The sequence below is a fragment of the Bacillus rossius genome (genome assembly GCF_032445375.1).
Source record: "Bacillus rossius redtenbacheri isolate Brsri chromosome 9 unlocalized genomic scaffold, Brsri_v3 Brsri_v3_scf9_1, whole genome shotgun sequence".
NCBI lineage: Eukaryota > Metazoa > Arthropoda > Insecta > Phasmatodea > Bacillidae > Bacillus > Bacillus rossius.
Window position 1 is genome coordinate 19,260,031 of NW_026962012.1, and position 26,327 is coordinate 19,286,357.

Here is a 26,327-nt window from a genome sequence, read left to right on the forward strand (position 1 = left end):
CACGAGACATAGTGAGCCGAGCCTCGGTGGCACAGTGCTACTGTGAGATGCTGACTCCACGAGTCAGCTGTTTGCAGCATGATGCACGAGACATAGTGAGCCGAGCCTCGGTGGCACAGTGCTACTGTGAGATGCTGACTCCACGAGTCAGCTGTTTGCAGCATGATGCACGAGACATAGTGAGCCGAGCCTCGGTGGCACAGCGCTACTGTGAGATGCTGACTCCACGAGTCAGCTGTTCGCAGCAGGAGGCACGAGACATAGTGAGCCGAGCCTCGGTGGCACAGCGCTACTGTGAGATGCTGACTCCACGAGTCAGCTGTTCGCAGCAGGAGGCACGAGACATAGTGAGCCGAGCCTCGGTGGCACAGCGCTACTGTGAGATGCTGACTCCACGAGTCAGCTGTTTGCAGCATGATGCACGAGACATAGTGAGCCGAGCCTCGGTGGCACAGCGCTACTGTGAGATGCTGACTCCACGAGTCAGCTGTTTGCAGCATGATGCACGAGACATAGTGAGCCGAGCCTCGGTGGCACAGCGCTACTGTGAGATGCTGACTCCACGAGTCAGCTGTTTGCAGCATGATGCACGAGACATAGTGAGCCGAGCCTCGGTGGCACAGCGCTACTGTGAGATGCTGACTCCACGAGTCAGCTGTTTGCAGCATGATGCACGAGACATAGTGAGCCGAGCCTCGGTGGCACAGTGCTACTGTGAGATGCTGACTCCACGAGTCAGCTGTTTGCAGCATGATGCACGAGACATAGTGAGCCGAGCCTCGGTGGCACAGTGCTACTGTGAGATGCTGACTCCACGAGTCAGCTGTTTGCAGCATGATGCACGAGACATAGTGAGCCGAGCCTCGGTGGCACAGCGCTACTGTGAGATGCTGACTCCACGAGTCAGCTGTTCGCAGCAGGAGGCACGAGACATAGTGAGCCGAGCCTCGGTGGCACAGCGCTACTGTGAGATGCTGACTCCACGAGTCAGCTGTTCGCAGCAGGAGGCACGAGACATAGTGAGCCGAGCCTCGGTGGCACAGCGCTACTGTGAGATGCTGACTCCACGAGTCAGCTGTTCGCAGCAGGAGGCACGAGACATAGTGAGCCGAGCCTCGGTGGCACAGCGCTACTGTGAGATGCTGACTCCACGAGTCAGCTGTTCGCAGCAGGAGGCACGAGACATAGTGAGCCGAGCCTCGGTGGCACAGCGCTACTGTGAGATGCTGACTCCACGAGTCAGCTGTTCGCAGCAGGAGGCACGAGACATAGTGAGCCGAGCCTTGGTGGCACAGCGCTACTGTGAGATGCTGACTCCACGAGTCAGCTGTTCGCAGCAGGAGGCACGAGACATAGTGAGCCGAGCCTCGGTGGCAGATGGGTTTCGCGCACAGGAGTTTCACGTGCGGAACAACGGCACACATGTATGCGGGAGTGGCGTGTTTCATACGGTGAGCTCAACTGGCTCTTGACGACTAAGGCTGCTGTGAAACACTGGGTGAATGTCTGTAGTGTGTTGCCAAGTAAGTTGTGTCAGTCTGTTAAGAATATACCCCCCCAACCCCCTGAAGAATCTAAGCCACCAAGCTGGAGTTACACTGTTGTATTTAAACATTTCGATTCATCACATAGAAAGCAGATACCGTCGTTTAAGTGAAGTACTTTATGCCCGCGTAAAAGTAAGGAAAGACGTTTAATGTCCCCTTCGCTACATGGAGGAAATGCCGTTTTTGAAAATTCCATTACATTTGATCAAAAGCAATGGTTTTGTAAATTAACTACATTTTAAGTGCATAAATGAGACACAGAGCGTCCCACCTAAAATATTGGTTCAACTGAACTTTACTGCTATTGGTGGAAGAGTTCGGTTTCCAGAAGATGTACTTATGCGCAGAACTGGAACTGATAGTTTTTTTTACTTAAAATATATATATTTTTGTAATTTGAACTAGCAATTCTTTCAGAGGCACATCTGAGTTATTAGCATTGTATTTGGCTTTAATTTTTTTCTTTGTTTATACTAAATAAGTCTTTTTGTGGGTGCCCACAGGTTAAAGAACTCTTATAGTTTTAGTTTTATAGCCTGGTTAGAGGGATTTTTATATCTTAACAGCTTTCAGAATATTAAAATTATTTCACTGCCTACCTACATCATTTGTAAAAAAATTAACGTTTAAGGTTTAATTTATAATTATAAATTAATTTTAAAAAGTGTTTACTGCTAATAATTTTTATTTACTATTTCATTAACTTTATTATATTTGTTTTCTTAAACATATTTAATTTTTGTACCACTAGAGGGAGCTCAAAGTAATAATTATGTGTGTGGTTTTAAGTTTTTTGGTAAAGTTGAATTTGGTTTTTTAATACATAACTGCTGCTCCCCGCGGGGTGTCAAAGTTGTGGTGTCTGACTTGTGAAGCAAGTTAATTTCCACAGCAACTTCAAGAGGAGCTAAGAGAGCACATATGTTTCATGCAAAATCAATATCACTTGAAACACAACATACAATGAATTAACAAAAACCATTTTTGTTTCAAAACAGAAGCTAACAAATAAATGAAGTGTCAGGCAAAAATTATGTTTTTATCGATCCTCTTGCAAACCCAGTTGGTTTAGTTAAAAATTTAAAAATTTTAATTTTGAAGCCTTCACAATTTGCCACCAATATGCAATAACCCAGCTGCAGTCACGCAAATTTCAGAGGTTATAAACGTAAATCATTTAACAGGCCTTTGAATATCTCTAAAGAGTGCACCAGGGGCTTAGTGGTAGTTACCCTGCGCACTAGACCTAATACAGCCTTCACACACGACTCGCTCCCACACGCTCTCGGACGCCCAAGGTGCGGCGCCTGAAGGCACTAGCACCTATGGTGAGGGCCGACACACTCCCAGCCGACCCGAGCGAGGGGCACGACTTGTCGCAGCAGGGTCGTAGTGCCATCGGCGAGGGGAGCGGCTCACCCTGGCGGAGGCCTGGTCGCGCTGCTTCTCGTCCTCCAAGACCCACTCGGCGCGCCTCTTCTGGGACTCCCAGTTGGACGGCAGTTGGCTGCGCTTGTCCTCCTCCACCACCTCCTGGTGGTTCAGCTGGCGCGCCTCGTTCTGCAACCACACGCCACACGCCCGCAGCTGTCAACCATGTCACCACCCACCACCTCCTGGTGGTTCAGCTGGCGTGCTTCGTTCTGCAATCACACGGCACACGCCCGCAGCTGTCGACCATGTCACCACCCAGCACCTCCTAGTGGTTCAGCTGGCGCGCCTCGTTCTGCAACCACACGCCACACGCCCGCAGCTGTCAACCATGTCACCACCCACCACCTCCTGGTGGTTCAGCTGGCGTGCTTCGTTCTGCAACCACACGCCACACGCCCGCAGCTGTCGACCATGTCACCACCCACCACCTCCTGGTGGTTCAGCTGGCGCGCCTCGTTCTGCAACCACACGCCACATGCCCGCAGCTGTCGACCATGTCACCACCCACCACCACCTGGTGGTTCAACTGGCGCGCCTCGTTCTGCAACCACACGCCACACGCCCGCAGCTGTCGACCATGTCACCACCCACCACCTCCTGGTGGTTCAGCTGGCGCGCCTCGTTCTGCAACCACACGCCACATGCCCGCAGCTGTCGACCATGTCACCACCCACCACCACCTGGTGGTTCAGCTGGCGCGCCTCGTTCTGCAACCACACGCCACACGCCCGCAGCTGTCTACCATGTCACCACCCACCACCACCTGGTGGTTCAGCTGGCGTGCCTCGTTCTGCAACCACACGCCACACGCCCGCAGCTGTCGACCATGTCACCACACACCACCTCCTGGTGGTTCAGCTGGCGCGCCTCGTTCTGCAACCACACGCCACATGCCCGCAGCTGTAGACCATGTCACCACCCACCACCACCTGGTGTTCAGCTGGCGCGCCTCGTTCTGCAACCACACGCCACACGCCCGCAGCTGTCGACCATGTCACCACCCACCACCTCTTGGTGGTTCAGCTGGCGCGCCTCGTTTTGCAACCACACGCCCGCAGCTGTCAACCATGTCACCACCCACCACCTCCTGGTGGTTCAGCTGGCGTGCTTCGTTCTGCAATCACACGGCACACGCCCGCAGCTGTCGACCATGTCACCACCCACCACCTCCTGGTGGTTCAGCTGGCGTGCTTCGTTCTGCAACCACACGCCACACGCCCGCAGCTGTCGACCATGTCACCACCCACCACCTCCTGGTGGTTCAGCTGGCGCGCCTCGTTCTGCAACCACACGCCACATGCCCGCAGCTGTCGACCATGTCACCACCCACCACCACCTGGTGGTTCAACTGGCGCGCCTCGTTCTGCAACCACACGCCACACGCCCGCAGCTGTCGACCATGTCACCACCCACCACCTCCTGGTGGTTCAGCTTGCGCGCCTCGTTCTGCAACCACACGCCACACGCCCGCAGCTGTCGACCATGTCACCACCCACCACCTCCTGGTGGTTCAGCTGGCGCGCCTCGTTCTGCAACCACACGCCACACGCCCGCAGCTGTCGACCATGTCACCACCCACCACCACCTGGTGGTTCAGCTGGCGTGCCTCGTTCTGCAACCACACGCCACACGCCCGCAGCTGTCGACCATGTCACCACCCACCACCTCCTGGTGGTTCAGCTGGCGCGCCTCGTTCTGCAACCACACGCCACATGCCCGCAGCTGTCGACCATGTCACCACCCACCACCACCTGGTGGTTCAGCTGGCGCGCCTCGTTCTGCAACCACACGCCACACGCCCGCAGCTGTCGACCATGTCACCACCCACCACCTCCTGGTGGTTCAGCTGGCGCGCCTCGTTCTGCAACCACACACCCGCAGCTGTCAACCATGTCACCACCCACCACCTCCTGGTGGTTCAGCTGGCGTGCTTCGTTCTGCAATCACACGGCACACGCCCGCAGCTGTCGACCATGTCACCACCCACCACCTCCTGGTGGTTCAGCTGGCGTGCTTCGTTCTGCAACCACACGCCACATGCCCGCAGCTGTCGACCATGTCACCACCCACCACCACCTGGTGGTTCAGCTGGCGCGCCTCGTTCTGCAACCACACGCCACACGCCCGCAGCTGTCGACCATGTCACCACCCACCACCTCCTGGTGGTTCAGCTGGCGCGCCTCGTTCTGCAACCACACGCCACACGCCCGCAGCTGTCGACCATGTCACCACCCACCACCACCTGGTGGTTCAGCTGGCGCGCCTTGTTCTGCAACCACACGCCACACGCCCGCAGCTGTCGACCATGTCACCACCCACCACCTCCTGGTGGTTCAGCTGGCGCGCCTCGTTCTGCAACCACACGCCACATGCCCGCAGCTGTCGACCATGTCACCACCCACCACCACCTGGTGGTTCAGCTGGCGCGCCTCGTTCTGCAACCACACGCCACACGCCCGCAGCTGTCGACCATGTCACCACCCACCACCTCCTGGTGGTTCAGCTGGCGCGCCTCGTTCTGCAACCACACGCCACACGCCCGCAGCTGTCGACCATGTCACCACCCACCACCTCCTGGTGGTTCAGCTGGCGCGCCTCGTTCTGCAACCACACGCCACACGCCCGCAGCTGTCGACCATGTCACCACCCAGCACCGTCGGCTAGCTGATGAGTGGAACATACAGGTTGGTAGCAGGTCCCGAAGAAATTTATACGAAATGTTCGATGTATTACCTGATTTTTTTTATTCATGTAAAAATTCCAATAACTTTTGCACAAAAAGAATAAATATTAATTACAAGTACATAAAAAAAAGCTGACCCCCGGAGCCATCGCCCGGCTGCTCGGCCCGCCGCCCGAACAACGACCGCCCGGCCCGGTGCTCGGACAATGACTGGTCTTACAGCCTTCCTTCCCTTCGTGCGGGCAGTGCCCTGGGCTCGCTGACGGAATTCTCAGCCAGTCACGGCGCATGGCAACATAACATTCCATGAAAGGCTTACTTCTGTTCCCACCACGCAGCAATTTTGTCTCTCTCTCTCTCTCTCTCTCTCTCTCTCTCCCGTGACCGTGACTCAACGCCTAGCCTGTGGAACAAAGCCTCGTAGTGGAATTAACTAAGGAGAATTACGTCAGCACGCCTTCCCACACAAAGAAGCCAGCAAAAAAAATTACTTCAAAAATAAACTTATGCATTTTAAAAATAAAAACAATAAACTCGGAGAAACACGTTCACAATAACTTCTGAAAAAGAAAAACTTTACATCATTTGAAAACCTAATCTGAAATTTGACAAAAAAATTTATAACAAATTATTATTACTGGATGACACGGGGAAGGCTGTAATCTGGGTTGTTACAACCCACAAGCATGAAAAACCAAACCAATCTGGTAATACAAAAATAATGTCATTTGCTAAAACATATTTCGTTAGTGATTTTAGTCTTGTAAAATATAGAGCGCACACATTTATGCTCTTAAATTACACTTCAGTGATTGATATTGAATACTCGTACACACAGTTTTTTTAAACTCCATGGAAAAATAAAGAACAAATAAAAAAGTAACAAATATGAGTTTAATTCCCACCTGTTTTATATCCAAACTTCCATACATCTCTTTGGTGTAACATTATTTCTTCATGATATGCATTACAATGTATACATATATCTATGGTGTATTTGTTTACAGATATTTATTCTTTTATTATTAATTTTTCAAAATAAAATATAACTTAAAGCACTCATGGATAATGTAGCTTTCTATTATTGAAAGAAATGTCAGAATCGTATCAGTAGTTACAGAGATTACGCCCCTACATACAAACACACACTTCCTCTTTATAATAGTAGTATAGATTTAAATAATACTTTTGAAATTGTGTTATGTAATTTAACAAGAGGGGAATATTACTATACTGCCTCATGGAAGTCTGCAAAGAAAAGTAAATGGGGTTTGATATGTTTGTCAGAATGGTATGAGGTGAAGTAGAAATATTTAGAGTGATGCTATTAAAAAGCATGTGTTTGAATATGAGAATTTGTTAAGAAACTGTATATGACCAATGTGTTTAGCATTGGTTAGAAAATAAATCGTGAAGAGAAGTGATTGAGTTAAGATGAAGTAAACACGAGTTGTGAGCATTATGCGAAAGAGAAGGAAAATACTATCTCTGTACTATAGTACCACACTACAAAGTGTACTGCAAAGTAGGTCATTAAAATAAAAAGTACCTAAATTCAGTGCTGTTAGGTGCCATCTATATAGCACTGAGCATAATAAGACAACTACAAATCAGTTCCCTGTGTTCGTTACTTCAGTTCGCAAAATTGCAAACATTTAATTATATCAAAATAATTAACTCATAAGAGAGACCAGTAGTGTCCTTTCACATGAACCATAAAATATAAATTATTAGTACAAATATTGTAACACATTTACCAAGACCATACCATTCTAGATTACACGTAAAAAAATGTTAATTACAGTATTTAATGGCTATATAGAAACAAAAAAACAAAGTTGATGTTCACCATTGTTTAAACTCAGGTATATGGATACATATATTCCTATAATCTGAGTTAAACACAATCCTGTAGTGTAACTTGTTTCCAGACCTCTAGACTTGAGTGTTTATGTGCACTTATTTCGCGGTTCTGTTAATATGTAACTGGCAGAAATATTCATAAAACGTGAACATTAACTGTTTAATGTTTAAACAAAGTTTCACGTACAACATGAAAAAACACCTTTAATTGAGTAGACGTAACTAAATTCTGTCCCAACAGCCATACACGATGGCCTACCTTTACCTGAACTACACTATTTATCACCGTAGACAGTTTACTGATATCTGTGACGCACTTTACTTACACATCGCACATAAATAGTACTTCACTGGAAATACATACACGTGTTGTGTTTCTACAAACTCATTGCAGTACGTTGTGCGGGATGCGACCCCACGCTGGGACGGACCAACAGACTCCGAGTGGCGGTGTTCTAAATCCCATGATGCAACGGGCTGGACACTACAAAGATTCAAATAATTACATTGTTTAAAAACCTTCAAGGGCCACGCTGCTGGAACAGCGGCCAATCACATCACGCCATTCAGAAACACCGCCAGACACCTGAACAGTCTCTAATTACACAACCATGTTTTATATAATTACTAGCGACCCGCCACGGCTTCGCATGGGTGCAATGCTGATACTAAATATACTAATTATAAATATAAATATAAACTAAAAACAAAAGATAATCAACAAATATCAACAACAAAAGATATCTATTCCATTCAGTTCTTTTTTGAACTTAAATACCTTACCTTAAACTACGATTTTCAATAATTAAATAAAAAATATTTTACTTACTAGTCGTTCGACTAAAAACAAAAGATAATCAACAATTAACAATAACATGATCTATCTCGTAGGGTTCAGCCAGCGTTTGCAATGTAAGCGCAAAAAAAAAGTGTTTATTTACAACATCACATTAGAAACCTCTAAAATTATCAGTGTTTCTCTAATATATTATGCATGTATTATACATATAAACCTTCCTCTTGAATCATTCTATCTATTAAAAAAACCGCATCAAAATCAGTTGCGTAGGTTTAAAGATCTAAGCATACATAGGGACAGACAGCGGGAAGCGACTTTGTTTTATATAATGTAGTGATAGTGATGTAAATCATTCTCAACAATATATAAATATATAAAAAAAATGTTCCGAAATAGTGTTTACAACCATGTAAACAAATGAAACAGTTCTTTAGCTGGTAGCTAAGTGACGGTAAAATTAACTTAAACAAATAGTGTTTGGTCCTTTGTACTACTGTATTAGTACAAAAGGGAATAAATTGTCCATAAGGAATGTTCTGTAGTGTATCTAAATAATTACAAAAATAGATGTTAAACTAAATTGTTTGACTACACTAAATAAATTCTGAAAATTGTGTTTTTGAACACCATTCACCCTGAAAATGGATATTTGGAACAAATTCCTACTGGATTCTGCGAATCTGCTAGTGGGTAGGGTCACGAAGTCAAGGGAAATGGCCTTTAAAAATGAGAAAAATTACTAAATTTGGTTTAGCAAGCAAGTTACAGTAAATGTAATAATTTTTAATTTAATATTTACTTTTTTCAAACTTGCAAAACCACACAATTTTTGCAGACTTCAAAGCCACCCTCCACTATAGAATCCAGTTGAAACTGAAAGGGCAATTGTTTACAGTTATTGCGACAAATAGTATCTATATGATACGTCACTTGATACCTGTCACTATGCGACACGTTCTGATCTTAAGGTCCCTGTCATCATTGCTGCAAGTACCGTAAAACGGGGTTACTTTGCACCTGTGGGGTAAGTTTGCACCAAAATGGGTAAAAGATTAGCTAATGTGCCCTACTATGGTAATTTTTAAAATAGAGAAATTTTCAGGTCATCTGTTTGGTTGGCATTTCGGAACTTATTTTAATCAAGTGGTTTCCGATTCCCGCCATTTTATAACTGTGTGTAATATCTAATCTCTGGATTAACTAAAAGTACATAATTTCTATTGTGGCAAAATTGTGATTTTTCATCAACTCAGAATTATTTCATCAGGTAAGTAATTATCTAAGTGTGTTCAAAATTTGTCTGGCTTGCTACTACACAATTATTTTTTCAGTTTATTTGTAAATGAGATTATATTACTCAATAATTAATAATGGTTGATGGGGAAACATTGCACCACTCCGAAACATGCTCAATATACCTATTTTCTATGGATTTCCTATTATATGTATCTATTTTTTTTTATAGTTATGGCCTTATTAGTTATTAAGCCCACTTTTAAGTGTCCTCTACTCATTGTAGAATATACTACGCCATCTTGGATTTACTGTATTGGAATTTTTTATTAACTTTTTATTAAAAGCTAATTTTCAACATTTTGGTTTAAAAGGGCATACATATTGATTAAATGACATTTTTTATTTAACCATGATGGAATTATTCAAGTAATTTGGCTTGTTTAATAATTGTCACCATATCAGCTATTATTTTAAAAGATAAAGTCATAAATAATATTTTCCCTGATTTTAACTTTCTAATTTGGTTTTTGTAGGATGCCTAGGAGGTACCAGCGCAAGCTGGGAGCGAGGACATACCGTGACTACTCTGATGATCAGTTAAATACCTGCTTGGAAGCTGTAAGGGATGGGATGTCACAAAGGGCAGCAGCTCAAAAATATGGGATTGCAAGAAGAACCATTAATTATAAGTTGAAAAACCAGCATGTTTCTACTCCAGGGAGACCTACAATATTTACTCTAGCAGAAGAATACCATTTTGTTTCTTGCATAATAGAGCTAAGTGAATATGGTTTCCCTGTCGATTCATTTGACTTCAGGGTCATAGTTAGATCGTATTTAAATCGTTCTGGGAGATCTGTGCCTGCATTCTCACAAGACTCACCAGGAAGAGAATAGGTGCTATCATTTTTGCAGCGACACCCAGAGCTCAGTGTCCGGTTTGCATCGAATATCAAAAGAAGTCGTGCTGCACTCACCCCTGACGTTTTACGAGCTTACATTGGTAACTTGGCCAGTGAGTTGAGCGGAGTTGACCCATGTAATATTTGGAACTTTGACGAGACCAACCTAACAGACGACCCTGGCAACAAAAAAATTTTCACAAAGAGAGGTACTAAGTACGCTGAGAAAGTTAGGAATGTCTCAAAGACAAGCATCTCTGTGATGTTTTGTGGGAATGCAATTGGTGAAATATTACCACCGTATGTTGTCTACAAGTCCAGTTGTTTATGGACCACATGGACTGAGAATGGTCCTCCAGGAACCCGTTATAACCACACACCTAGTGGTTGGTTTGATTCCCAGACATTTAATGATTGGTTTGAACGACTGTTACTTCCGAGACTGAAGAAAAGTGATGGAAAAAAGGTGATCTTATGTGACAACCTGTCTGCACACATATCGCTTCATGTCATCAAACTGTGCAATGAGAACAACATCTTTATATGCCTTCCCCCAAACAGCACTCACCTCACACAGCCAATGGGTGTTGCTGTTTTCAGATCACTTAAGGGCACTTGGAGAAAGATTTTAGGAGAATGGAAAGACAGTGATGCTGGAAGGAATGCTGTTCTGTCCAAACAGGAAATCCCTCGTCTACGAAAACCACTTGTGCCGGAAATTAGGAATCTCGACACGTTTTTTTTCTAATTTTATATAATTTTAAATTTTTTTTGGAAATTTTTTTTCTTTATAATTTGGTTACTTTGGGTGATTTACTCTTTGTTAGGCTGGTGTACTCCCCTTAGTTAAACTTTGTGCCAGTAGTCTGAAGCACCTTTCCCAGAGACCTATAGGATCTTTTGCAGATCTAAGACTTTGTTGGCTGCCCGTTTGAAATTTCCCTCGCTTACAGGCACGTCCCAGGCCTGTAACGTTACTTCACTTCATGACTAAAACTGCATACAACAGCTCTTGAATAGCTGTTACCATTTCTCAGAGGCGAGCTGACCATAGCCTTTACCGTCACGAATACGTCTTAGGTTCTCTCCTCGAAAAGCACGTCATGGACGCTCGTTCCCAGCGTCGTTGCGTTTTATGCCCCCCACTTACTCCACTCCCCCCCTTCAGTTCTGAGAAATCAGCTTCGGAGCATTGCCCTGCCGTTAACCCCGCCAAGTGTTGGCCGGCGTCAAGGACGACTTGCATAAAAAATGTGTGTGCAAAGATGGACCACCCCACAACATCTAGCGGCAGAAACAGTAACTTATTATCTTGGCCGCCAGAGTGCAGCTCCTGACTGCACCCTTTATCCCCTTGTTATAGCAGACGTCTTGGGCGAGTCGATTCTTTTTTTATTTCAGACACCCCTCAACAGGTAGCGCTAAAGTCGGCCAGTGCTACCAACTTCGAGACATCGAAGTCAGAGTTTTTTTTGACGCCCACTCGGGGAACTTCGGTACCTATCGGTCCGGACGTCCCAGTCCCTCCCCTCCACTTTTGGTTGAACCTTTACTTTTAATTACGAGACGCGGTTCTTCGTGAGACATTTCGCGTCGCGACTGCAGACGGACCGTTTGCGATTATCGGTGAGTCGACGAGACACTGCCAGACTTCTGCCAGACTTCCATCCGGCCGCAACCGACTATGTAGTCGCTTAAATAAGGGATGATATCCCTGTAATCTTTTTTAAGTAATTTAGTCCGTCTGCTTAGTACAAGAGTAATAGTTATTTTGCTTTTAAATTATTTCTTTTAAAATGAAGAAAACGTCCGCACCCAGCCGCGTATTCGCGGGATCCAGTTCCTGGCTGGCGACGCATCGGTAAATAGAAACCAACTTCCCTGTCTGGTGAGTGACGATTCGCGACTTTTCCCAACTTCCCTTTAACCTTTGTGGTCATTTTCTGCCCCGTATACTGTCAGTGTACTAGTTCTGATCAGTTTTGATTCGGACTGTTCGCAGACAGGGTCCGAGAGCCGGACGCCGAATTGGCATTTTCATCTCCCTTCCTCAACAGGACACAAGCGCCCTGGCATCATGTACCCGCGTGATCTCCGGGAAACGAAGCCCCGACCTCCGGTGCTTCTGTATTTTTCAACCTTTTTTTGAACTTGCCTAAATTACGCCGTCAGACGAAGTTCATCATATAAACATAATTTCTGGACTTTAAGTACATACCTCAACTGGGATAGTTTAAATATATTTGTATTTTTTTATTGGTTTAGGTATTTTTAGTAAATAAAACTTTTTATAATTGAATTTAGGGTTGACCCATATTATTTTTCTGAATATACCTGAGATCTGTTTAAGTACTTAATTGATATTGTATGTTTATATTTTTTTAATACCTGTTATAAATTTTCTTTTAATAAATTTAACATAATTATATTCAGACGGAATCACACCTTGTTTCTGTTCATTTCTAATAACATTGCGAAACCTTACAGATCCCCAGCACACACTTATGGAAGAATCAAATGTTACTATAGGTCAAAATCTTATTTCGGAATTCCGAAAATGTGGAATATATCCTGCAAATGTAGACAAATTGCTTTTTGCAATTCCTTCAGCAAATAAGGCAGTCGATTGCGATACCATAGAAAAGTCATTTTTGGAATGCCTGGAAAATCACAGGGCAAAGTTCACACAGCCTCTAGGGGTCGTTAAGAGAAAGATGGTTACAGTCGAGCCCGGAAAAAGTGTAGCATATGAGGAGTTACTGTGCCCACCCCAGGACACTTCACACCACCCACTAAATGCTAAAGATGAAACCCACAAGAAAATAAGACAAAGCAGTAACAAAAGACAGAAAGTTGTAACACAATTCAATGAAGATGAGGATGCTGATGGTCCAGAAGATGCCACTTCAGATGTTGAGAGTGACTCCGATATGCCGACATACACAGCCTTAATGTTGAATGAAGCTCAAGAAGACGATGAAGCAACTGACGTTTTCAATGGCGAAAAATCAATTAGATATGTTTTGGCACTACCAGCCCCTCAGTAGATATGAAGGGAAAATATTTCCGCACAAAATACTCAAAGTCAGCAATGAAGAGGCAGAAATTTCATCAATGGTGCGATCAGTGAAATCCTGGAAGTGGTCTGCAAGACCAGATGTATCTACATATGATTGGGAGGATGTCATTGGGCACATCAACCCTCCGAAGCAGATTTCCAAAAGGAGAGTGTACAGAGTTGTAGAACTAGAGATTAAGTGGTTGTGATGGTGTTTTGTGAATTTCAACATGAAATATGACATTCTTTACGAATTTTACATAATTTTTTGTGACAGCTGCCAGATATTATAGTTTTTGTCATTATTTTTTTTTAAGTCAAAATATGTTTTTTTAATTAAAAAAACAAAGCTTTGGTGCAATCAATTGTGCCCTGCGTTTAACTTTGCACCAATCGTCATTAAACCTACATCCAAATACCATTTAAATAATATTGGTGCAAAGTATCCTACTCACATGGGTAACTTTGCACCACATTATTAATTTATGCTAGGCATATCAGGTTATTAATTAAGTTAATAATTGTATGTAGATAGCATCATTAAAGTCTAAAGAAGTAAATTAAAGTATAAAGATATTATTTTTTAATATACTAACAACATAAACACTCACACAACCAAAATAAATGGAAAAATTGGTGCAAAGTAAGGTAAACCCGTTTTACGGTACAGTAGGAACTCAGACATGGAAAATATTGAAGAATATTCACTTCAAATGAAAAAAAAAATTAGGGAGTAAAACAGTCTTGGCCCTGACCCGAAAATTGGTATCTGGAAATACACATTTCCCCGATATGCGTTACAAAAATTACACTTTAAAATGAATTCTAACTTAATAATGGAAGCAGCTTAACAATTTATCTTCTAAACATTCTAATATACCAAGATTAGACAAGAAAAATCTTTGTAGATAACAAAGACTTCTAGTTTTTATGTGTATCATAACCTAAACACACACAACATACTCTTTTCACATGAAGTTCTTTCAAACGTTGCATCCGTTCCGCTAGCTTTTCTTTGAAGGACGAATTGCTCGATGCTGCAGCTTCCATTGTTTTGACAAGCTTGTAGTTTGAAAATATAGCAATAAATATTAAGATCTAAATGTGACACAACTGAAAGTAAACAATACTTGATAACAAGGTAATTGCTAAGAGCTTACATTAAATGGCACGGGCCACATGTTGAACAACGTATAAAAACAAATTATTTTTATTGACAGACTTTTTATCCTAAACACTGTTTTACATGTCATGAATTGTACAAGAATATAACTACAAAAAGAACATTGCAATCTTTTTAAAATAAAATCCACATATTCTAAGCGTCAAAAATAGGCGAAAATTCCAGTTTTTTATAAACTTTTTTTGTGGTTTTTCGTATTTTGGTCGCTTTAGCTGTTCAAAGTGTACGGTGCTATTATTTCGACTTCGACCCATCGATTTCTATTGTTCTTAAAAAATATGATCGTCGATTTCCATATGTTTTGTGGAATTAAGGAAGTGATTTTAAACGTATTCCTAATAGACCTAAAAAGTTTGCTGCGTTTGTGTAACGCGTGTTACTTGTTATAAATATTGCCCATGCTGAAAATGTTTTCGTAATATTAATGTTTGATAATGACAGTTCCTTGCTAATATTCATGAACTGTGAAATGTATGCCTATCAATTTATCCTGAAAGGTAAAATGTCTGCCTGACTTATACAGAAAAAAAATAACAATAATTATGCACTGGATCATAAAAATGTTAGTAGTGTTTTAAGGCTTAGGTATTTTTTCGCGTCTGTTAACGTACTTAATATGTTTTTGCCACGTGGATGTATCTTGTTAACAACTAGCTTTTGACTCTTTTAGTATTGTAAACTGAACCATGTGTTTGAAGTGAGAACTTGGAATCGGTTAGGTATTTACCAGACTGTTAAATTAATTCACTTAATATGACATACGTTTGAAATGTCTGTGTTCCAGGCTTGGAGAAAAAATGTAATCTACGTTCAGAAGCTAATCCAACTGCATGTTAAATAATCCTAAACATCATAATGTCCGTCGTAATCGAAACAACTCTTGGGAATATGACGGTGGATTTATTCGTCGAGGAAAGACCAAATAGTAGGTACCATAGTTACAAGATTTTTTCTTAACATGTACTTAATGCTTTGCTAAACTAAACCTGTAATGTTTAATCTATTGACCTACTTATTTATTCACGTATGTTAGGCTTTATTGAAGTGATCTTGTGGTTTTATTACTTTTTTACAAACAATAGCAGTATAAGTGAATGTTATACTTATCTACTGTGATTTTAACTGTAACATTATTGGCAATTGTTCCTTTTCACGTGTATCAAGTTAATACCTTGAGCCTGATGACAGAATTGTGTAAACATTTAACGTGTTATGCATTATACTTGCTGTTTTAATGTAGTACATGGATTGATCCTGGCAAAATAAAAATGAGTTTTACAATACTGATGTGATCGGGGGATTCGTTTGTGGATGTTAAAACAATGGGTGCCACCATGTGTAAGGGGCATGGACCCTGCAAAGACTCTTTGCTCTGGGCATGACATCACATGTGTGGGAGCGTGACTCGTATCCCTTTAGCACAATTAACAATAACACCTGCCCCTGGCTTGGGGCACGCTAATAGACGGTGAAAGGGAAGTGCTCTCTTAATGGCATCCAGCATGTCTGTCCTACAGTTACTTCGTGTACACGTGGACGAACGCTGAAAAACACAAGAGTTGTGGTATTGAGATTCAATACGCTCCTCTCCCACATAATTAAACAAAAAGGTACAACTGTAAAGATGCCCAATGACATGGCTTGTTTATGCAATTTCCAGAGCCATTTCATGGTTGGATACTAGATTCTGTTAATGACTTAACTCCAGCTAGCAGATTACTGTTTTACCTAAGCAGTCGAGCTCCTGAGGTGAACTCCGAGGATGAAAGAAAGCATTTTGGATTAATTAGAAAGGCGGGATGTTGAAGATCAGTTGCAACACGAAGGTGAAGTCCTTGAATGCTGAAGGCGTGGTGTCAGTGCGGAGCGACTGGGCTGAGCGATGGCCGAGATCCCGGGACATCGTGTCTGACGCCATTAGATCGTTCCGATTCGTGCCGTTGACGTATTAATATTAAAACCGAACTGCACTCCTAAAATTATAACAGGGTTATTCCAGCCTCAAAATAATGCAGTGAATTAAGTACCTACCTATTAAGATTTCAGTTCAAAAAATGAATAAATTTAGAGATGGCCTTCTGCAAGTTTGGGTCCATTGTTGTAGAGTTCTAACTTAATGAAAATAATTATGTAGAAGGTTTTTGGAATCCTGTAATAACTAAGTATACCTACTTGGAGAAAAAGAAAGAAGGTTTAAAATATTAATTACTATTTAATAAGGGCACAAGGCTACTGCTCTACTGCACTACTGCACCCTCTTGCTCTTGTTGGCAGTGGTGCACTGTTTAAACACACGCCACACACGTCGCTGGCCGTAGGTTCGGAAGTGCGAGGGGTGAGGGGTGGGGGTATATTGGGCTCTTTGGATGTCAATACAAACAAATTACATTAAGTCTTGTGGAAACTTTTTCTCTGGTTTTCATCTTACAATCATTATTTATTATTCTATACCAAGATATTTCAACGTACTTAATTAAAACCTCAAGCATCATGTACTACAGTTTAATGTAAATTCATATGATCTTGCCATAAGGATCAAGGGATAAACTTCGATACATGATATGGAATTTTTACCCGGTAACTATAGCAGGTTGTTAAAATAGCACATGTGTGAATTATGCAGACAGCAATAATAGAGTGCCCTACTATCATTAACTAAATGAGGTGCCATTGGGATATGTGGCTAACCTGACCAACCCATACTTCATGATCATCTAGATCTACATACAGGTAACCTTGCCCGATAAACTGAACCTTCCTGGAAAACCATACAACTGAAGGTAATATAAAACATAATTGCACAAAAAACATACATAAGCTCATTTTTTTCATGGTCTGTATCCATCCATACTTAGCATGGCTTACTTAGCATACTTGGCATACTACCGTGGACTGGGTAGTGTTAATAAGGGTAGTTTATTTTTTATTTTTTAAATGTTTTTAGAACACAACAGAAGTTCCTCTACTTATTTATCCTGATAACAGAATTTTAAAATGCCTGCTGGGTTATGAGAAACTGGAAAGTGTGCAGGGTGAGGTGGAAGGGAGTATTAGGGTGAAAGCATTTGAGAATGAGAAGAAGAAAAAACGATTGGAAATTTACTTAATTGTCTGTAACAAGTAATTTACAGAAAATGTAAAAATTACAAAATTTTTAATTTAACTGGTAAATTATGAAGCAAAGTAATAGTTTTCCATATACAGTAGAGCCCCGATTATCCGAGCTAATGTGGACCAGAGGACCCTCGGATAACCAGAAACTCGGATAACACGGGCAGACAGAGCGGCGAACGAGAGCGTCCCGTGCCGCCATTGAAATCAATGATAGCGTGTGCGTTTTGGGCCGCTGGTCTGTGTTACGGGCGTTACAAAGACATTTTGGGGTTGATACAGTAATAAATAAAGACGTAAAATTGAATTACAGTAACATATTAAGTTCACTTTATTATGAAACCCACTAAAAATACAGTTTTAGTTAATAAAATCCAGCCTATAAATATAAAACAAGGTCAATGGTAAATATGAAAATATACACTTAAGAATAACACACTTAATAACAGTATTAAAAACAGTTTTGTACTGGTACTGTACACTACTTTATCAATAAAAATTTAACTTAAAAACTAAGCCTACTTTTTGAAAAAGTTCATCAGAGTTTTCTGCTTTACTGAACTGGCCCGCTTCTTTGCAGCTGTTTCTCGAAGTCGACGAAGCAGCAGAAGATCCGTCGAAGTTGTTTCTGCCTGTTGCTCCAAATAGTCTATAGCACTTTGTATGGCTTTGAAGCCCTCGGCGTGACTTATTTTATTTTCAGTCTGTTCCATCGGCTCATCTTCATCACTCACCTCTTCGGCGTTTTGTGCCTCATCATTGACTGTCTTGACAATCATGTCATCTGTGACTTCGTATTGTTCGTCCGCATTAATCCATTCTTCCACGTCGTCTGTAGTAATAGCCTTGTCAGATGGGATTCTTTGCACCAGGCTTACGATAGAGTCATCAGCATTTTCATTTTCCGAGGTTGCGGCTTCTTGAACATCAACACTATACAGCTTTCTCCAGGATCTTTTAAGGGTAGAGCTTTTAACTTCCTCCCAGGACTCGGCTGTCATGTATACAACATCTTTCATTGTGATGGCTTTTAGAGTATGCAAAACTTCGTTTCCTTCATCAATTTCCTTTATGAGCAGTTTTAAAAGTCTTCTTTTATAATTTCTCTTAAGGTTTTCCAACACCCCTTGGTCCATGGGCTGGAGAAGTGGGGTTACGTTAGGGGGCAAAAACATTGTCTTGATTTCGCCAGAAACCATTTCTTCCGTGTCGGGATGAGCAGGACAATTGTCCATAAGCATAAGAGCTTTGCGAGGGAGATTGTTTTCTGCCAAATATTTTTCGACTTGAGGCACAAAGCTATCAAAAAACCACTCTTTGAAAATTTTGGAATCCATCCAAGCACTTTTTTGGTTTTTGTACAAAACGGGGAGGCTAGAAATGGAAATGTTTTTAAACGCTCTAGGCTTAGCAGATTTCCCTATGAGCAATAACTTTAGTTTGCAGTCTCCGGTAGCATTTGAACAAGCCAAAAGTGTAACTCTGTCTTTTGATTTCTTGAACCCCGGAGCAGAAGCTTCTTGTTTGGAGGCAAGTGTTTTTGTTGGAAGCATACTGTAATTAAATTCCGTTTCATCACAATTAAAAATCTGCTGAAGCGACAAATTTTCCTGGTCAATCAAAGCTTTAAACTGGTCCTTGAACGATACAACAATTTCATGATCGGATGATAGTTTTTCGCCTGAAATATTAAGCTCTCTAATTCCATACCTGGTTTTCCAGCGATGCAGCCATCCTCTGCTTGCAGTAAACTCCTCTTCTCCATCTTTAAACTTGTTGTGGAATTCACTAGCTTTTTCTTGTAACAAAGGCCCACTGACGGGACTTCCTTTGCTCCGTAATTGGGTAAACCACATAAAAAGGGCACTTGATGTTTTTTCAAACTCACCAGTTTTCATTGTTTTTCGTTTGCTGTCATTTTCGTTGTCCTTTTGCGAACACCACTTTTCAATATCAGCCCGTTTTCTTCTCCAATCACCAACCGTTACCTCACCAACACCTAAATCTGCAGCCACTCTTTTTATCGTTTCCCCTTTGTCTAGTCTTTTAATAGCCTTTAGTTTAGTCTCTAAACTCACAACAGTTCTTTTACGTGAAGAGCTCATAATGAAAACACCACAGTAACACAGCACAAAATGTCAGAATACCGTTCGAGTAACAGCGGGACTAACACCAACCAAGACTGTGAGAAGACACTGACTCAGCCAAAGCGCTTTAGACTACGTACGTGCAGTGTGGTGGGAGAGCGAGGGGGGTGGCAATGACCTTGGCACAGTAGCAGCGGTCACCCCACTCCACCGCTCGCTCGCTACGGTACTGTACAGAGTACAAACACTGTCGCCGGGCGCCCGGCATCCATGGCGCCGTCTTAAATAAATATATTTTTTAATTTTTTTTTTTTGCGCCTCGGTTAAACCGGAACTCGGTTAGTCGGGGCTCGGATAACCGGGGCCCTACTGTATATACATAAATTTTTCCAGGCTACAAAGCCATCCTCCACTACCAGTTTTCCTAGAATATAGCTGGACCATAAACTATAAGTGTCTACTGTAATTGAATTAAAAAGTATCTCTGTTGTGTCAGTTGATACCTGTCGCTACTCGACAGTGAGTTCCTGTCGTTCAGTCGAGTACAGTAGGGACTGGTGCATGGTGGTGCCTGCGTTACACACGCAAACGTAAACTTGATTTGCATGTATTTTTTGAATTATCATAATTTTTCACATTATTTATACCTAAATATGAAAATAAGGATTAATCTAAAATAGAAAATGACTTAGACCCTTAACGAAAAGTTAACTCAACCCCACCAAAAAAAAAAAAATCTCAATTTACAGTCATAAGAATGTACAAAATATATGTCCCACCATGAAATCAATAAAATATTGCGTAAGCACTTGAAAGATGGAAATGAGAAAATGCAATGTTGTCAACCCACTAAATAAAGCCAGTACATGATAGAAGACATAAAGAATATTACACCACATAATTAAAAAATTAAAAACACACAATACCTGAAGAAACCCATTTGAAACATTCACTGACATGTTCCCGTACACTTAGTAATGCACCCGTAGTTAGAATCCTCCAAGGCAACGTTGTTTACAGTGTAATAAATATGGCATAATGAGTATAAATGAAAAGCATCAGTAGGTAATTAAAATCTCATAATCTTGCTCTCCTGTGTAAAACAAACACCACAAAGGTCAGTAGAACTGAAAAATTACTCAGTTTAAGAACTCAACACAGAAAAATAAATATAATTTTTTTTAACTTCAACCATAGAATGCTAATATTTTAGTCTTAAGCATTTTGTCTTTGTAAAATCATTTATTCGGTATTGTAAAGTATTGCTCTATGTGCGTTGTCAGGTCAGTACCAAATTGGTTTGAATTATGAATTCTATTAACAGCAAAAAATGATGATGGACTCTGAAGTTTTATGTGGAACATTGTCATATTTGATCATTAGAGATTAAGAGAAATGTCTGTGTTCATAACAATATGTATGTTAGACATGCATTTTTTTTTATTAGGGGCTTAGGCCGAAAGACATAACTATGCCTAAACATTATATATAATAATTTTTATTTAAACACATTACTTATTAAAGGACTCATAATAATTTTATTATTTGAGATATTCTTATTCTATATATACCTCATCAAGTATTACAGTTCTCATAATGTCATGGTGAGCGAGTGGGTATGGGCAGATCTTCTATGAACAGTCCGGTGGTTCAGTCCTGAGCCACAACATTCAGGATTTTATAAAACTTTTAAAAATAACATCGTGACACGACTGTGAGTGTTGCGTGGTTATTACTGTCACATTCACTCATAAAAATAAGGGGAAATAAAATAAATAAATTCCTAATGCCCTTAAATTCAAAATATTGTGTTTTAATTATCCCAATATTTGCCCGATTTCAATGCTTAACAGCTTTGAAATCGGGCAAATATTGGGATATAACACTCATAATGAATCCTTTTTTTTGTATACATATATTAGTGCAGTTATGGGTTTGAGATAATATATACAATAATAATTAACTGAAATAAAACAAAATATTTTATAAAACTTGTGTTCTGTATTTCAATATTGCAAAATAATTACATGAGATTTTTATGTATTCAAGTTTCATCTAGTGATAAAGATAGTCAACCCACACATTGCAAAAAAAAAATGTCAGATTACTTACTTTTATATTCTGTAAACTCTTTGAACAGTTATTACTTACATGCAGGACGACCCATTGAGAAGCTAATATAAAATTTGCGTTCATCATGAGACTAGGTATCAGCCTCAGATGTACACATGGTTTACGGGGATGAACGTACTCGGCGTAACTCGGGGATAGTGTGGACGAAGCTCAGATGCTGGCGCTCCAGACGCCAACTCGCTGTGTACGACTCTAGAGTGTACGACGACCGGAACGAAGCTCTCCCCCATCGGGTTGGACTGGGAATAGTTCGCCCATGACAACATAAGTGAAAACTCCTTTGCTTGGACTGGAGTCTTGAAACACACGATGGTGGACGTTGCCCGATGCGGATGTGCTACGGAAGCGACTACGAATACCTAAGTCTGCGTGAAGAAACCAGACTTCCTCAACTTGTACTGCTAGCAAAGCTACATAGACTCTCGGTCGCTGCACAGCTTCACGTCCCCTTCATCGGCGGGATCGGCCCTCACACTGGAGACGTCTTGTACGTGCAGAACCTTCCATCCTCCCTTCTTCTCGCCTCACGCTATTCCCTTACTTCCACCGGACCACAAGCAACTATGCTACGAGGAACGATGAAATAACCCTGGCTTCCTTCCTGGCAAGCGGATAAAATACTGGAAGACTGTGTTATAATGTGTTGAAACAATAATTAAGTTTAACATGGGAACATATCCTAATGTTTGCACAACACTAGTGTTCTGCTGTAGCAAAGCCTCAGACGATTTGTGACGTCATCGTCTGCTGGTGGCCATCAGCTGAGTGCCTTATTCTGGACTCCCCTTCCTTTCATCACTTGCCAGACTCCCTCCCTTTACTGATGTGAATATCAGCTCCTGGCTCCTGGCTCCTGCGTCTGTCTCTTCATGTTGGTAGCCTGTTGTGACAAGATAAGAAGTTTTACTTTAAAAATGTTAAACAAAACTTTACCACAGACTGATATTTTACCAAACCGAGGCAACAATTACATAATATGTATTTAACTAAATGTGTCCACAAAGTTATTCATATTCATATTGTTCTGAGAAAGTAAAAATTATTTTTAGTACAATGGGAATTAAATTTTGTAGATAGGCGTCCCAGGAATGAAGTATTATCTAAAGAGTATGGCCAGTCCAGGTGTGAAACGACCGTAAACGTCTAGTTTCGTGCCACAGATGGGTGGGACGTGCATCTCACCGATAAACCTCAGAAAATGTGTTTACTTTAGTACCTATATCGTTAGTAAATCAAACCGTGAATGTAGAAAAAGTTTTAATAATCTTAATTTGTGTGACTAATTACTGTCTAGCTTAATTTATACAATGTATGTCATGCTTTGACCAATACGTCAGTCTTGGAAAAAATTTATGGTTTTGAAATTTTAGTGTTTGCGGCAGCCATATTGTTATATCTTTTTGTGATTCTTTACAAATTTTAACAATTGATTGTTGTATTATATGTAACTTTCTTATAATTGTCTACAGGACTGTGGATGTTTAAATAGGCATGTCTCTTTTTCCTCTGCTAGTTTAGTGTTTTCCCAACACCTCTTATGAAGTTATGCCAATTTTGTCTAGAACACATTGTTCGAGTATTTGGGCACTCTTTTGTTTTGCATTTTAATCTGGAAGATGTTTGATATTTTTTTGAAACTTGTCCATGACAGTTTCATGACAATTAATTAACATTACAAGCAAACAATATATCATTTTAGATGGAATTAATGTAACAAAATAAAAATGATTAGTGCTCAATGTGTAAAAGAAGCCGGACTGTCGGATGCTGCCCGTCGGCATTCCCTTCAACTGGTCTCGCCCATGTCGCGTCTGGAAGTGTGGGTTGTTTTCATTGCAGCCTGCCTGAACTTCCTGAAGCTGTGCAAGATCAAGTACTACAACTTCTGCCTGTTCCACTCGGTGCAGCACAACTTCATAGCGCAGACGGGCGACCCGTCTGGCACGGGCAAGAGCGGGGAGTCTGTGTACAGGTGCGTGCCGTGTCTGTCCGTGGCTGTCCGTGCCCCTCAGAGGTCCTGGTGGGGCCGAGCAAGCATCCGTCGCTCCCTCCCGTCTCAATGCGCTTCTTGTCTGCGTCATGTATTCCCTGATCAAACGTATCATTTTTAAGCTAAAGTTTTATTTTATAATTTTTTTTGTCATATATTACATTTTATCATACCTGAATTACTCAAGTTATTTTCTCGAAATTCTTTTTGTGATGGTATTGGCAAACTTTTTGTTTTCATTGCAAAACAGTTCCTGAATGCCAAACCTTTTGCTACATTCCATTTTTACTTTCTATGTAGTTTTCTTTTCTTGGGCCGTGATCCATCTTGCGTTGATGTGCGATGTGTAGTGATAACTGCAGTCTTCTAGCTGTGAGCGGGAAGTGATGGCTAGGAACACACAGTCTCTACCCAGTGTGTGTGGACATCTTTCCATTGGACAGATTATGAGGAAATATATTCAGAATGATCCTAAGCAAGTGTTTTTTTCGGTATGGCTGGAAAATTTGATTTTAGTTAATTGTGTGTGGAGTTGGACGATATTTGACATTTTCTGTAATATTTTCTTCAAAAGCCTCTTAAATGATTTTGCGAATTGGGGCAACACCTGGGTATTCTGTACATTCACTCTTGTATAGCAATTGTTTGGTGGATTGCACAGAATTTTTGCCAAACAGTGTTTATAAGTATATAGTCCATTTTTTAAAGCTCCTAATTTCATATTTTCTATCATTAACTTCAAGTTCTGGTGGATTGTGCATACACAGGCTGAATGTGTACCACTGTGACCTGCCAGTATGCAATGTTTTGGTCTCAGCTCGGCAAATTTTGATAAACGTATGGTAATATCTGAGAATCTTTTCTGAAACAATAAGTAAGCTTCCTTCAGATTACACAATATTAGTCACTTTGACATTTTTGTTTTAATTCCATTTGAATCGACTACAAGAAAGCAGTCCGTAATACCTAGCATTATTCTGCTTATGTCATCACTTTCATAAAATGACTTAATGGTACCAACAATAGCTTATGAAAGAGCCTTTCCTGGCTTTGGGTTAGGGCTCTCTTATATACCCTTTTTTTTTTTAAATATTTTTTTTTTTGCGTGTCTCACCATATAATTTGGTGCATTAAATTCCCTCTTTATTTTTCTAATGCCCCATTTCTCTGGGAGACACGTACATATCATTAACTTCTTAACTCTATTTGTTGATGTAGAAATTTTTTTTTGAGAATCTTCGTGAAAGGTTCGGGACGTGGGTTTAGCAGTGTAGAGGTCCGGCAGTGTTGGAGCGGGACGCCCGGGGGTTGTTGCAGCAAGCTGTACGGGGAGAAGGCCAAGTACTACGAGGCGGAGGCCTCGCCCAAGCTCAAGCACAGCCGCACCGGCCTGGTGTCCATGGTGAACTGCGGCAACAACATGTGAGTACGGTACCTGGTTCCCACACACGTCTTCTAGAGCTGCGCCCTGCCCTAGGGCACTTCAGCCTGGGACATTTTTTGGCAGGGAAAAAAATCCCGAGGAAAAGTGATGGAATCAGGGATTATTTTAAGTTAAGAATTTCAAAAATTTCCGTTATCTTTCAAAGAAAAAAAATGTCTTTTTTATTGTATATGTCCAGATCTAGTGATAATACATTGATAGAGGCAGTTAGTTACTTTTTAAGAATAGTAAATACCACAAAATAAGTTAACCATGCTTAATTCTATGATAAAACCTAGTTTGGGAAATAATGATGAAATATTTCATATGTACACTATTAACTTGAGTTATTCCCTTGTTTTAATGTGTGTGTGTTTTTTTTTGGGATGGCTACATATCCATTAGAAAATATCGCAAACACGTATACAGCAAATTCCACTAAAATCTGGCACATTTATTTATGTTAACGTTAATTTTGCTTTTAAGTCACAAGTCACAATGAATGTTGTGTTATAGATAAATGCAGCAAGTAAGCTACAAATGTGGTAGGTAGATTGTAACTATTGATTTAAACAGAATTTCAACTAACATGATCATGTTGTCCTGTGTTTTTTGTTAATGTAGTCCATGGTCTTGGCCAGTTTAAAAAATTTTTTTATTACCATTACGTGATACGAAACAAAAAAATAATTTTTTATTATGCCTTTAATAATGTACTTAATATGTATAATATTTGTATTTTCAATGGTGCATAAGATTCATTTTGCTACAGTTTCGTAAAAGTAGTGAAATAACTTTGATTATTTGATATAGGTTTCAAATGCTGAATAAAGAGCTTGTTTATGACCTTGCTTGTGATTTTTTTTACGCCACCATTA

General features: G+C 41.1%; 2 protein-coding genes across 3 annotated transcripts in view; one reads left to right on the plus strand and one right to left on the minus strand.

Annotated features, from left to right (window-relative positions):
• LOC134542662 (pre-mRNA-splicing factor SYF2) overlaps window positions 1-14,907 on the minus strand; it is a 36,520-nt gene extending 21,613 nt beyond the window's left edge. Inside the window, exons 1-2 of the mRNA XM_063387087.1 lie at window positions 14,486-14,907; window positions 2,967-3,107 (exon numbers count right to left, since the gene is read on the minus strand). Coding sequence (XP_063243157.1) covers window positions 2,967-3,107; window positions 14,486-14,572 — 228 coding nt within the window. The 5' untranslated portion in view covers window positions 14,573-14,907. The remainder of the gene's footprint in view (window positions 1-2,966; window positions 3,108-14,485) is intronic.
• Window positions 14,908-14,992: 85 nt separating this feature from the next.
• Window positions 14,993-26,327, plus strand: part of LOC134542663 (peptidyl-prolyl cis-trans isomerase G) — a 39,086-nt gene continuing 27,751 nt past the window's right edge. The window contains exons 1-4 of one of the 2 annotated variants that reach the window (XM_063387088.1): window positions 14,993-15,202; window positions 15,490-15,630; window positions 23,876-24,008; window positions 25,344-25,448. In XM_063387088.1, the coding sequence (XP_063243158.1) occupies window positions 15,561-15,630; window positions 23,876-24,008; window positions 25,344-25,448 (308 nt within the window). In that variant the 5' untranslated portion in view covers window positions 14,993-15,202; window positions 15,490-15,560. Of the gene's footprint in view, window positions 15,268-15,489; window positions 15,631-23,875; window positions 24,009-25,343; window positions 25,449-26,327 lie in introns of both variants that reach the window. The other variant, XM_063387089.1, reaches the window with a different exon arrangement.